The sequence below is a fragment of the Herpailurus yagouaroundi genome, unplaced genomic scaffold, assembly GCF_014898765.1.
Source record: "Herpailurus yagouaroundi ecotype Mexico unplaced genomic scaffold, PumYag 190, whole genome shotgun sequence".
Taxonomy (NCBI): Eukaryota; Metazoa; Chordata; class Mammalia; order Carnivora; family Felidae; genus Herpailurus; species Herpailurus yagouaroundi.
In genome coordinates, this window is record NW_024412421.1 from 31041903 (window position 1) to 31055252 (window position 13350).

At 39.8% G+C, this 13350-nt stretch overlaps 1 protein-coding gene across 1 annotated transcript; it reads right to left on the reverse strand.

Moving 5' to 3' along the window:
• Positions 1 to 255: 255 nt before the first annotated feature.
• GCSH (glycine cleavage system protein H) lies at positions 256 to 13350 on the reverse strand. The gene is made up of 5 exons (XM_040443206.1): positions 13075 to 13350; positions 9387 to 9466; positions 8142 to 8205; positions 2429 to 2560; positions 256 to 910 (listed from the first exon to the last, which is right to left on the reverse strand). The coding sequence occupies exons 1-5, from the start codon at positions 13220 to 13222 to the stop codon at positions 813 to 815; spliced, it is 522 nt and encodes a 173-aa protein (XP_040299140.1). The 5' UTR covers positions 13223 to 13350; the 3' UTR covers positions 256 to 812.

Genomic DNA, 13350 nt, shown 5'->3' on the forward strand with positions numbered 1-13350 from the left:
ACCTCTCAGTGTGTGGGTTCCAGCCCCGTGTTGGGCTCTGTGCCGACAGGACAGAGCCTGCCAGCATTCTCTGACCCTCCCCTGCTTACATGCACACTCACACACTCTCTCAAAATACGTAAATAAGCTTAAAAAAAAGATACATATAAAAATAAATAAGTTCCTTAAATAATTTTCCATAAGTTAAAATTAGCATTTTCACAAATATTAGCAGAGTCACTAAATGAAATAGTAACAACAAAACAAAATACATGATTAATGAAGTTGAATGTTTTATTAAACTATTTATCTTCCTGCAAGGCTGTTGCTTCACCATATAAAAATAGCACCAGCAAGCACAGTATATTACAAAATTAAGATAATATTGTTCTTTATCTGACACTATACAACTAACAGACCTTTCTCCACTGCCATTTATTTCCAATGGACAGATCATTTAAGTATTTTGACCCCAATCCAGGGATAGATGTAAGCCAAGTGAAAATTCCCAAAGGTTTAAGATGACATTGTTATCCTGGAATTACATAGTTTTTATAACTAATTTCTAACCACAGATAATTTCAGGATTCTGAATATTATAACTAGAGCCTAGCCTAAAAATCATAGGGTGTTGCAAAAAATATGCACATTGTATTCATAGGCAATGGTTAGAAAGTTAAGGGGTGTTTTCTTTCATTAACATTGTTGCAAGTAGTTTCTTTCTGCACTGGTATTGCTAAAAGTTGCCATTTTAAATCCTCTGTGCACCATTAATTTAAGACAACTATGCTAGATTAAGTTGTTTCATACTAGTTTATTTAGGGGTTCCATTTTTACTCCTCAATAGATTTTATGTATTTCTCATATGCTTCTTCACTCATCAGTTCATCCAGTTCTGAAGGATTACTGAGTGTTATCTTGATCAGCCAACCTGCAACCAAAAAACAGTTATCATATTCCAAACTATCTTTTTAAAGTGTCAAAGTCAAATGTGTTCAAAATGTAAAAATTTCTGAGTGCCTCAAAACTTAGTATTCTTGACATAAATCACTCCTTATTTGTTCAAGGAGAGTTATATTTTAGCCTTAACAATTAAGTTAATATCTTTGCATATCATAACTGAAAAGAATTAAAGCTGGAATAGTTTCCACCATAATGGATTAAGGACTCAACTTCACACCTGTCAGAATGGCTAAAATCAAAAACACAAGGAACAGCAAGTGTTGGCAAGGATATGGAGAAAAAGAAACCCTCATGCACTGCTGGTGGGAATGCGAACTCATGCAGCCACTGTGGAATACACTATGGAGGTTCCTCAAAAAAATTAAAAACAGAACTACCCTATGATTCAGTAATCACACTACTGGGTATTTATCTAAATACGAAAACATGAATTTGAAAGCATACATGCACTCCCCTAGGTTTCCTGCAGCATTATTTACAGTAGCCAATTATGGAGGCAGCCCAAGTGTCCACTGATAGATGAACGGACAAACTTGTGGTATATATACAATGGATTATTACTCAGCTGTAAAAAAAAAAAAAAAAAAAAAAATTGCCATTTGCAACAACATGGATGGAGATAGAGAGCATAACGCTAACTGAATAAGTCAGAGAAAGACAAATACCGTATGACTTCATTAGCATGGAATTTAAGAAAAACAAACAAAGGAAAAACACAGAGGCAAACCAAGAAACAGCCTCTTAACTATAGAGAACTGATGGTTAGCAGAGGGGAGGTAGGTGGGGGAATGGGTGAACTGGGAGCCGGGCATTAAGGAGTACATTTATCATGATGAGCAATGAGTAATGTATAGAATTGCTGAATCGCTATATTGCTGAATCGCGTATATTGTCCAGATACGCAGACCAGGGACAGCTTTCTCTCCCAGAAGAAACACTGTAACTGCTGAGGTGAATGGCAGCAGAAAGCAGTAGTTGAGTTAGAGGGGGCAGGTGACAGGCAACAGAGAACTGCAAGCTAATCCTGGTTTTGCCATTTATTAGCTGTGCGACCTTAATAGATAAAACCTTTGGAGCCTCAATTCACGTACAAAATGGAGAAAACTGCTGCCCCCCATACTTCCCCAGGTTACTGGGAAGATGACCGTATGAGAAAACTGGCACCTGGCACAGTGCGTGTTCCTCTGCCGCCACCCACACCACACAGGGTGACTGGGTACTTCGTGTCTGAAGAGGAAAATAAAGAGTCCCAACGGTGATACCAAGAACTCTAAAACAAGGCAGTGCTTTCAATGACAGAGATCTTAAACATAAGCTTCAATACTGAGCTAATCTGTCTTTCCCTTTTTTTACAGCAAAACATGCCTATTTACTGTCAAAAAGTGCAAAAAGATGAAGTTAAAATCAGCTGAAGCTTGCTTTATGAATCTAGGTTAAATGTTAACTGTAGCACTAATCCTTTGAAAAAGTTCTAGCAACAACTTACCATCTTCATAACAAGATTTGTTGACAAGTCCTGGATTTTCTGCAAGAGCTTCATTAATTTCAGTTACTTCTCCTGATAGAGGAGAATAGAGTTCACTAGCAGCTTTCACACTTTCCAAAGCACCAAACTCCTCTAAATTGAGAAAATTAAAGAAAATATCAAATATCACAAGTCAGTAACCTGAACATATAAAATATGGAGTAGTCACCTTTAATACAGGCATGATAAAACATTCTAAATATCTTTAATTAAAAAATAAAACCATAGGGGTGCCTAGGCGGCTCAGCCGGTTGAGGGTCTATTGATTCTGGCTCAAGTCATGATCCCAGGATAGGACTGAGCCCCGCATTGGGCTCCACGCTGAGTGTGGAGCCTGCTTAAGATTCTCTCTCTCCCTCTACCCCTCTCCCCAGCTCTCTAAAACAAAAAAAAAACCACAGATTTTTGTCATACTCCTGTCACCTGTGAGAAGGGTATAAATATCCTCAGTAAAGTGGATCTATCTGTTTTAGACAGAGTGACAACAAATGGTGATGTATCTGAATACCAATGTATTTAATAAGTTCAGTAAAAATTTTCTTTCAATTTACTGTAGCTCTGAAAATGAAAATTTTAGGAGATTCCAATAATGGTGAAGTATCTTATCAGACCAGCCTTCCTGCACATAACAATTATAAACTCTGAACAAAACATAAAAAAACAATGATATGAAGGCTCTGTAGAGCGACTAAAAGAGAAGTCAGTCCTTAAAGGGGGCCCAAACTGGGCGTGATCTTGATTTACATAATTTGTGCCGACAGCGTTGCCTCAAAGTGCACAGTGTAACTAGAACACAAACAGAAAACCAGTCTTAATTGCTTGAGGGATCAGAGGACAGAATGTGGGCCTGCCAAGGTGGCTGGAAATTGAGGGTTGAGATCCTTAAAAGAAGAGAGCCATGATGAAGAGAAAAAGTTAACAGATCCCAAAATGACCCATAGACCCACTTAATGGAATAAGCAGAGAGCCTAAAAGTAGCTATTATAAATATGTTATAAACATGTTCAGATCTTTTAAAAGTTCATCTTATGTTCATCATGAGGGAATGCCTATAAAGAAATGAAATTTAAATGAACATTCTAGAACTGGAAAGTATAATATCTACAATAAAATTCACTGGATGGCAGTAACAGAAGGGTCAGGGAATGTGAAGAAAGAGCATCTGAAATTAACCAATTAGATTGGTTATTTCAGTCTTTTGACAAATTTTTAAAGCACTGAAAAAACAGCCTCAGTCACGTGTGGGACAACATCAAGTGATCTAAAGTGAATGATAAGAATACAACATGTCCATATTTGTGGGTCATAGCTAAAATAGCGCTGGAAATTAATTAATATCTTTGGGTTTCATTTACAAAGAACATCTTAAAACAAATGACCTGGGTTCTAAAGATACTAGAAAAACACGAACAAAAGCAGTTAATTTACGGAAAGTAGACAACACTTGAAAGAAGGAATAGTGATTTTTTTTCCCCACTGGCTTTTAGCCCGAAGAGAGGCACCAATCTGTGCTATGTGGGGCAGCCAAAATTCTGAAAGAAAATCTCAGTCTTAATTGGCGTTAAGGAACCAGAGGACCAGTGTTTGAGGCCACCACAGCTACTGGAAAGCGAGGTGGGAAATCCAAAAGAGAGAAACTAAAAGGGAGCACCAAAAAGCCTGTGTATGAACTCTGCCCAGGTCTCTGAACTATCCCTCAGCCATGCATGCACGAGGCAGACTCCCAAGTGTCCCAGCTGAGGCCAGAAGAATTAAACTTCCGTTTTAGCTGCTGTCCACCACAAGGGAGACAGCATTTTACCATATGGGTAGAAAATACTTAGTGAGAAGTCAGAAAAACGAGAGCAGATTAAATCTAAGTTGAAGGAAGAAAACAAAGATAGGAGCATGAAACGGACTGTAGAGAAAATTGACCATGAAAATTTGCTTCTTTCAAGATTAATACAGTTGATAAAGAGCTACCAAGAATGATCAAGGGAAAAAAAAAACACAAATTACTACAAATATGAAGGAACAAAACAGGGGTTCTTAACTCTAGATCCTGCAGATATAAAAGGATAACAAATGAAAAATGAGCATTTTTACACTGAATTTCACAACAGGAAATGGAAAAACTCCCCCCAAAACATAATAAAACCAAAGTAAGACAATGTAGAAAATATGAATAGCCTGATATCTATTTTTTTTAATGTTTATTGTTTTGAGAGAGAGAGACAGAGAACACAAGTGGGGGAGGGACAGAGAGAGAGAGGGAGTCACAGAATCTGAAGTAGGCTCCATCCAGGCTCTGAGCTGTCAGCACAGAGCCCGATGTGGGGCTCCAACCACTAGCCACCCACTCACACCATGAGATGATGACCTGAGCTGAAGTGGAAGCTTAACTGACTGAGCTACTCAGACGCCCCTGAATAGCTTTATACCTGTTAAAGAAATTACATTACATGTCAAAAACCTTCCGACAATGAAATCATCTGACTCACAGTTCACTGGTTAATTCTATCATTTAAAGAATAATACCAATCTTGCAAATTCTTTCAGAAAAAGATACGTGGTGAGAACATTTCCAAACTTAGTCCAAACAATATAACTAATTCCAAAATTTGACAAAGCCATTATAAAAGACCAGTATCTCTCATGAGTATTAATATGAAAATTATTAATTAGCAAATCAAATCCAGTAGTATATTTTTAAAAGACAATTTTTGCATCATGTCTACCAGGAATGCAAGGCTAATTAAACACTTAAAAATAAATCAATCTTGGGGTGCCAAAGTGGCTTAATCAGTTGAACATCTGATTCTGACTCAGGGTCTTGGGATCAAGCCCTGCATCTGGGTCCAGGTTGAACATGGAGCCCACTTAAGATCCTCTCTCCTTCCCTCTGACCCTCTCCCCTGCTTTCGTGCTCCCTCTTTCTAAAATAACAAATCTTATAAATCACGTTAACAGAATAAAGGAGAAACCCCTATGATCACGTGAATAGACGGATAAAACAAATTTGACAAAATTCAACATCCATAAATGATAAAAACTCTCAGCAAACTAGATAGAAAGGAACCTCCTCATCTAATAATGGGCATCCATCAGAAACCCCACAGCAAACTATCATGCCTAATGATGCAGTCTTCAATGCATTCTCCCAAGATTAGGAACAAGGCCAAGGCAATGATGTCTACCTTACCACTTCTATTCAACATTACACTGAGGGCTTGGTCTAGTGCAATAAGGCAAGGGAAAGAAATAAAATGCATGAAGATTGAAAATAACAAATAAAGCTATTTACAGATTACATTGTTTACATAGAAGATCCAAAGGAATCTACAAAACTATAAGAACAGTGAATTTAATAAGGCCTGAAAATGAAAGCAAAAACTATTGTGAAGTTTCAAGAAAAAAAACACACGGAGAGTACCTTTGCAAACTTGATACATGCCAGAGTTGCTCAAACTTTCTCGGTTCCCAGTGCCCTAAGTGTCTGAGTAATTTACTTTTCATTTTTAACTACAACTATTTAGTGATATGTGGCTGCTGCATGCTATACAAGTTCGCCACCACAGAATCAGCCTGAACACAACCACTGCCTTATTTGATGATCCTTGCTTATTTTCATGCAGTATTTGCTTCAAAGACACATTACCCAAGGTAACACAGTGAGATCTAATATTGGAACTGTTAATTCCATTGAGCTATCAGTTGTGTGGGGTCCAAAAGAGGGCAAAAATTTTAAATGTCCCACAGCACCCCCATGGCACTAGGGTGTATAAGATGGGAACTATGGAAACAGACAAAGATTTCTTAGAGAAGATACAATGTTCTATATATAAATATTATAACTTGCACTTGTTAAAAATTAAAAGCTTTTCAAAAAAAAACACAAGAAAATTAAAAGGCAAAATCACAAAATATGACAAAATACTCACAAAAAATAGCCCTGAAAAAGGATTTGAATCTAGAATATATAGAACCCAAATAAATTTGATAAAGGCTTGACTAGAGACTAAACAACAACAACAAAAAAAACGTGAGTGGCAAAAAGCATGTGGAAGGGTGTTCAACAGTAATTTGTCATTAGGGAAAGATAAGTTAAAACCACAGTGAGATGTGCAGTGCCTACAAACTCTCATACTGCTAGTGAGAATGTCAAATGGTACAACCACTTTATAAGAAACTGCCAGTTTCCCAAAGTTAAACATATACTTACTACGCGTAAGCCAGAAATTCCACTTCTACATATACTTACCCAAGAGAAATGAAGACATCTACAAAAAAGTTTATAGTAGCTTTATTTCTAACAGCCAAAAACTGGAAATAATACAGACATCCATCAACAGGGGAAAGATTAAAGTGTTACACAATGGTACACTATTCAACAAAATATGAACAGTAGGTCACAATATAAATAAATCTCAAAATCATGATACTGGACAAAAGAAGCCAGACATAAACTGTGGTTCCTTTTGAATGAAGTTAAATAGACAACACTAATCTATGGTGATAAATCAGAGAAGAGGTTGTCTTGAGAAGGGTTTTAATGGGCAAGGTTTATAAAGTGTTTGTCAAAACTCATGGAATTGTACATACATCATGCGTTTTCACTGTATGTAAATTGTGCATTAATTTTATAAGCACCTTTAGCAGAAAGTTTAAAGAGAGCATTCATTAGTTTAGGGATACTTATGTTAATAGAAGTTTTTTCAGCACAGAAAGCAAGTTCATGCTGCTCACTTGCTGGGAAGAGATGTTTGGAAACAGGATCTCCTGCTTGAGAGCAGCAGAGTGGATCACAGTAAATAAAACACCATAAAAGAAAATTAACAACTGCTCTCATGTATAGAACGAAGAAAATGGACACAGATTATCAATCACAAGGGTCTTATTATGATATCGGAAAAGGTTCCTACGAAGACCTTCAAAAAGAGGGATAGGACTACTGAGAGCCAGGAAGCAGAAAAAGTTCAAGCAAGATAAATAATGGGGAAAGTTTCAGCAGAAAAACTTATGGCCAATACTGTCAAAGATATTTAGAAAAACAGATACTTCAATTCTGTAGGGCTGTCTTCTATATGTGACAGAGCCCATAAATAATGTACCTGGTTCTACTAACATTATCAAGCACTCATCTTATGTTAAACATTATGCTTAATTTCACCTTAATCTTTAAACAACTGTGAGGTAGCTATTATTATTATCATCCCAACTTAAAGATGAGACTCAAATTAATTTCACCAAAATTACACAGCTGATAACACTGTGGGGTCAGGATTGAGAATGAGGTTCTGACTCCTGAGCCCACTCTTTCCTGATACTCTCTACTGCCTCTAAAGAAAAACAGATTTTACCTTCTCATCCTACTTTTGGATCTGGCCATTTAAGAAAGTGATGCTTGAAGATTTTGCTGCCATTTTGTGACCTCTGACACAAAGAGGCAGAAACAGTAGGAAAAGAAGTCATGTCCTTGATGACCCTTCACTGTGCCAATAAGCCAATCCCGTATCCATCTATCTCCAGACCTCTTGAAGGAGATATAATAAACCTCAAGTGTTAAATCTACTTTTAGATGAGTTTTCTGTTACTTGAGTAAAAAGCACTCTAACTGACCCTAGGTGCAAACAAGTTATTATTCAAGGTAAAGAAAACTTAAGGCATGAATCATATACCAAGATGAGAAAAATACCTTGCTTGTTCAATTTTGTCCCAACTTCAGGCAGACTACAGTAAACAACATCTCCCAAAGCTTCCTAAAACAAACAAAACAATAACCTTTAAGAAATCAAATTAAACCTCCTAGTGAATAGAAACAAGCCAAACACCAATACTCTATCATTCAGATAGGGCATATTTTACACTTGAGGGGCCGCATTCTTTGGTTTTCCTCACAACTTTAAAAATGCAGAACTATTTTTAGCTCAGGACCTGCAAAAAAAACAGGCCACCAGTTAGACTGGCCCACAGGCAGCAGCGATTCCGGTCACAACCTCCACCCCCCCATGTACTAGAGCTCCTCGGAGAAGAAACACACCTTGTGCTTTTTCACCTTTGCAGTTTTGCTTAGGCCATCTCCCCTCCCGTATTTGCTGAAATCCTACCTCCTGATCTGCAAATCATAGTCCTCAAGCCTTGTACTCCATGAAGACCTTGACTCTGTTTGTTAAGAAGTGAGCTCCCCATCAGGTCAGTGAGTTACAACCCTGTACTATTCATGCCATCCATCTTGTGATGCTTTGTACGTTGTCTTCCATGTAGGAGATTCCCCTCATAAACTCCAGGAGGGGAAGACAACACTTGTACAGTATTGGACACAGCACGCTGCTGTACGGGCCTCAGTAGGTACACAGAAATGCCAGTGAAGATACAGTTGCCACTGATTCTCAGTGCCCCCTTTCCCCTCTCAGCCCCACCCTACACACAGACCCAGTGGAAAAATCATGGACTCATACTGTTACTTGCCTTCTCATTTTCTTCTGCATAATTTCTCAATAAGGGATCAGTGGGGGATTAAGAGAAAAAGATTGGCTAAATAAAGGGTTCCGCCTTGGTCCAATCTGTGCCAATTTAGGTTTTCCTTCTGGAGCGTGTATTCACATGGATCATGGATCACGGATGCTCCACAGGATCTACAAAACACTGTCAACACTCTAGCCCTTTACTTGCTCTTACTCTCTCCTTAACTACCCCAAATGGAACAAACATCTCTTTCCTGAATAAGGTATGTTTACCTTTAAGTGTTAACCTTTCAATAATCTCTTAAGACACTATATACTGCCCTAACTAAATTACATTTTTACTTGCTTCACCTATGATTGATGTTCTTGAAAGAACTCAAAATACTAAGGGGCAAAATAAACAATTTTTAAAAGGTAGAGACAATCCAAATTAGGCAAGCGCAGACTGTTTTAAGTATTTCAAGACAATCCAGTACCTGTGCAAAATTGCTGATTCCCACTGTTCCAATACCATTTTCTGTTGTTATCCATTCATGTTTGTCTGTGAATTTACGCACTAAAACAGAAGACCAGTATTTCAGAAAAGCAGTGGCACCACTTGTTAAAAAGCACTTTTCGTATCAATGCTGTCTAAAGGCAAGACTTTCCCAGTATTTGTGTTTGACTTACTGACCCTGCCTTTCAGTACACTGCCCAGGAAAAACCAGATCTTGTGAAGACAGAACATCTTCTCAACAATAGGATCATTTAGACGAAGGTGGCTCGATGTGAACACCTGGTGCATCTTTTGGAGATTTGATTATTCTGACATTAGTCTAAATCACACATATAAACGATTTTGGGGCACATTTCAAAGTATACTTATCTATTAGTGATCTGTGTTACAGAATGTAGTCTGTTCCTCTATAGACGGATGTGGGTGAGGGAACATAAATGCTTATAATACTTATAAATGCTCATAAATGACTTAACCTAAAGAAAAAAAAAAAAAAGCCTCTTTGGGTAGAGTTGACCTAAGAGGACTTCACTGCAACTTGGTTATAAGGTGGAATCTTACAGGCATGAAAACGACTTGGATCAAATTATATAACTTGACTAAGTTCTTAAGATTTCATTTTAATTGAAATAACCTTGTCCTTGAAAGTGGCTACTGTCATTTATTTATTTTTTTTTTATTTTTATTAAATTTTTTTTTCAACGTTTTTATTTATTTTTGGGACAGAGAGAGACAGAGCATGAACGGGGGAGGGGCAGAGAGAGAGGGAGACACAGAATCGGAAACAGGCTCCAGGCTCCGAGCCATCGGCCCAGAGCCTGACGCGGGGCTCGAACTCATGGACCGCGAGATCGTGACCTGGCTGAAGCCGGACGCTTAACCGACTGCGCCATCCAGGCGCCCCATAGTGGCTACTGTCATTTAAAGAAACAAAAATTTTTTAAAGCATATGCTGTCTTCTTAAATATATATATCATATTCTGAGGCCAAGCATTTTTCCAAAAATAATGCATCAGAAGTTAATGGGAAAATGGTTCACTACCTCAAATCCTGTTTTAGAGTAAGCCTTGCTGGTTCACTCTTCCCCCTTACCCAAAAGATAGTTGTACTTAAATTGCTTTGATTTCACAGCTCTGATATGCAGCAGAATGTAACTACTCCTTTCTTTTTCCCCTAATCATTAAAAAACTTCAATTTCGTATTCTTCACTGGAAGAAGTCGGAATCTGTCACAAAAGAACTTGCTTTGCTTCATTCCACTTCAAGTAGTTAACTGCTTCAGGTCAATCTGATCTCTCCATGTAAAGTTCATACTTGGTGCTCTGACTGCCACTCTCTCCCGGCACGGCTTTTTCTGGACTTCAAGTTTAGAACCTCTTTCCTGCCAGGAGCCTCTCTAGCCCTCCAAGCTTGGATTCTGGGGCCATCCAGCTTACTCCCACAACACTGCACCAATCTCCCTGAGTCCTGACCATACAAGCACAGAGCACCTGAGGAGCTACGCATACAGCCCCTTTGTCAGTTCTCCCCAGGAAGGAGTCTAAGAACAAAGCAAGCAAAGCGTGGTTTATCCCACTTTCACTTGTATTCCCAGTTCTAACCACCGTGCTTGGCAAACAGCACTCAGAACTTGAGGGAGTAAAATAACTTTTTAGTTTAGTTTATTAAGTAAAGGAGATTTTGAACAAAATATCTACATAGGTATTTGGCTACAACACTCACTTCTCCCTGTTACAGCTGTAGAACTGGCTGATTACAATACCAAATATGAGCAGTTCAAATCCAAATACACCTTAAAGTAAGGGCTGGACAACAAATATGACTTCTCTAAGACAACTGTCTTGATTTGGGCCTTGCCATCTTGCCTAATTGTAAAGATAATCTTAGGAGTAAGGCTGCCCTCACTCAGTTTAGCAATTGAGCAACCCCAGGTTCAGAGGAGAGGCAGCATTAGTAAGGCAAATGCATGAACGTCCACTTAACTTAAAAGTCCCTAAGACATTTTCGTAGACCAAGCTGTTGAGGCTAAAGACCAGAGTTAGTTTAATTCTCCTTTAACCCTTGGCCCAAAAGGGAAAAAGTGGACAAATTAGGTAAATAATTACTTTCTTACTGAGCATCTAAAAACATCGTTTTGGGCCTCAAAATGAGGTGTTTTCAGTAATTTATGTGTTTGCATTTTCTTCCTTTCAAAGTCACTATGTGGGGTGCCTTGCTGACTCAGTCAGTAGAGCATGACTCTTGATCTCAGGGTCACGAGTTCAAGCCACACATTGAGCATGGAGACTCCCCCCCCCCCCCAAAAAAAGTCCCTTCTAATTCCCTAGCCAGATAACCTATATTAATATTGGCCAATTATTTTTTATTATTTGATCCTATAATATTTCATAACAAGTAACATTTACCAAGGACTTACTATTTGTCAGGCTACTTGTACAGAGAGGTTACATTTCATTTCATTTCATTTCAGCCTCCCAACAACTTTGTGTGGTAGGCATTATCATTTCCACTTTTCTAATAAGAGACTCAGAAGTTAAGTGACTGCCCCAGATCACATAGCTAATAAGAGGTAGAATCAAAATTGGAACTTGGGTCTCGGTTTTAAACACCTTGGTGTTCAACCAGATCATGGGTGTTGATATTTTGGACAATATTTAACTAGATGTAACAGTGAATAACCAAAAAAACAGACTTTAAATTCAATTCTTATCTGAGATATGCTTTCCTCTTGTATGCAAATCGGTAATTATTGATATGTGTCACCAACAGAACTAAAGGAATATATTAGCAACGAGAGAGTAGCAGCTTTATGTTTCAGACTGGAATAAATAAATGTTATCAATTCTTCCAGTTCCAAACAGGTTTCTGAAACAGTCAATGAGACAACAGCCATCACAGACCTATTCACCCTAAAGTAAGGAGCCTGAGTTCTTGCAGGTGCAGTTAGTGCCTCAAGCATTTGCACACGCAGTAAGAAAAGGTTTTCTGCGGCGATAATTGCGCCAAAATATAAAGTATCAGAGATGACCAAGATATTTGTGGGCAGGGCTCCTGGTTATTTCAGTTTCAAGTCCGTGTGAGGCCTCATTTCTGTCCCAACACATCCACGATTCAATAGACTTGAGCAGAATGTATGAGTCCAAAAGGCTGTATCACTGTTTTTGGGAAATGGCCAAATCTTCAAAGATATGCTCGCTTTTGCTGGTAAAAATCTAGCTCCCGTGCTTTAATTTCACTAAGTGCTCCTGCTTTAATTTGACTTCAGAGTTCTCAGTGATAGCCCACATAGCAAACTAAAGGCTACTATGTCTCCACTTTCAGGGCCCACGATACACACATATGCAAGATAACCTAAGGTCGCGAAGGAGCCAAGCGACTCTTGCCCGGTTCTCCAGCAGCGAGCGGTCGCGCGTGTGTGCCAGGCTTCCTCCTCCTGGCTCCCCAGCCCGCAGGACAAAGGCTGCGGTGTCGGCCACGCCACTTAGGGAGGCAGCATTGGCCACGCCAACCGGAGATCCCAGCAGTAGAAAGCGTGGGCAGAGTGGTCGCCTCGCTAGACCCGGGTGGTCAGCACAGGACAGTCGAGGTAAGCATTGACGAGGGGACGGAGGCGCCCAGCCCATTCCCCCGAAGCGGCCGGGCTCACCCCACGTGCCCGCCCGCGCTTACCAGACAGTAGAGCGGAGCCCGTGCGCAACGTCCGGACGGCGCCCGCCCTCAGCCCCCAGGGCCGCGGCAGGCAGGGCGCGGCGGGCGCGGAGGCGGCGCGCAGGCTGCAGGCCGCAGACCGCATGCTCCGCACCGCTCGTAGCGCCATGTTCGCAGAGGTGCGGGGTCGCGGTGCAGCGTCTCGGGAACCCCGGCCGAAGGGGGCGGGGCGGGGGGCGCCCCGGACTGGAGCGAGCCGGAGCGAGCCGGCTGGTCTGAGGGGCGGGGGCGGGGCCC

Bases quoted from the DNA above. Each gene is read 5' to 3' on its own strand.
- GCSH (XM_040443206.1), bottom strand. From the start codon at position 13,222: ATGGCGCTACGAGCGGTGCGGAGCATGCGGTCTGCGGCCTGCAGCCTG. The intron at 9,467-13,074 runs GTAAGCGCGGGC...CTTCTGTTTTAG, and splicing joins GGGCTCCGCTCTACTGTCTG to TGCGTAAATTCACAGACAAA. The intron at 2,561-8,141 runs GTATTTTTCTCA...TTCTCAATTTAG, and splicing joins GACAAAATTGAACAAGCAAG to AGGAGTTTGGTGCTTTGGAA.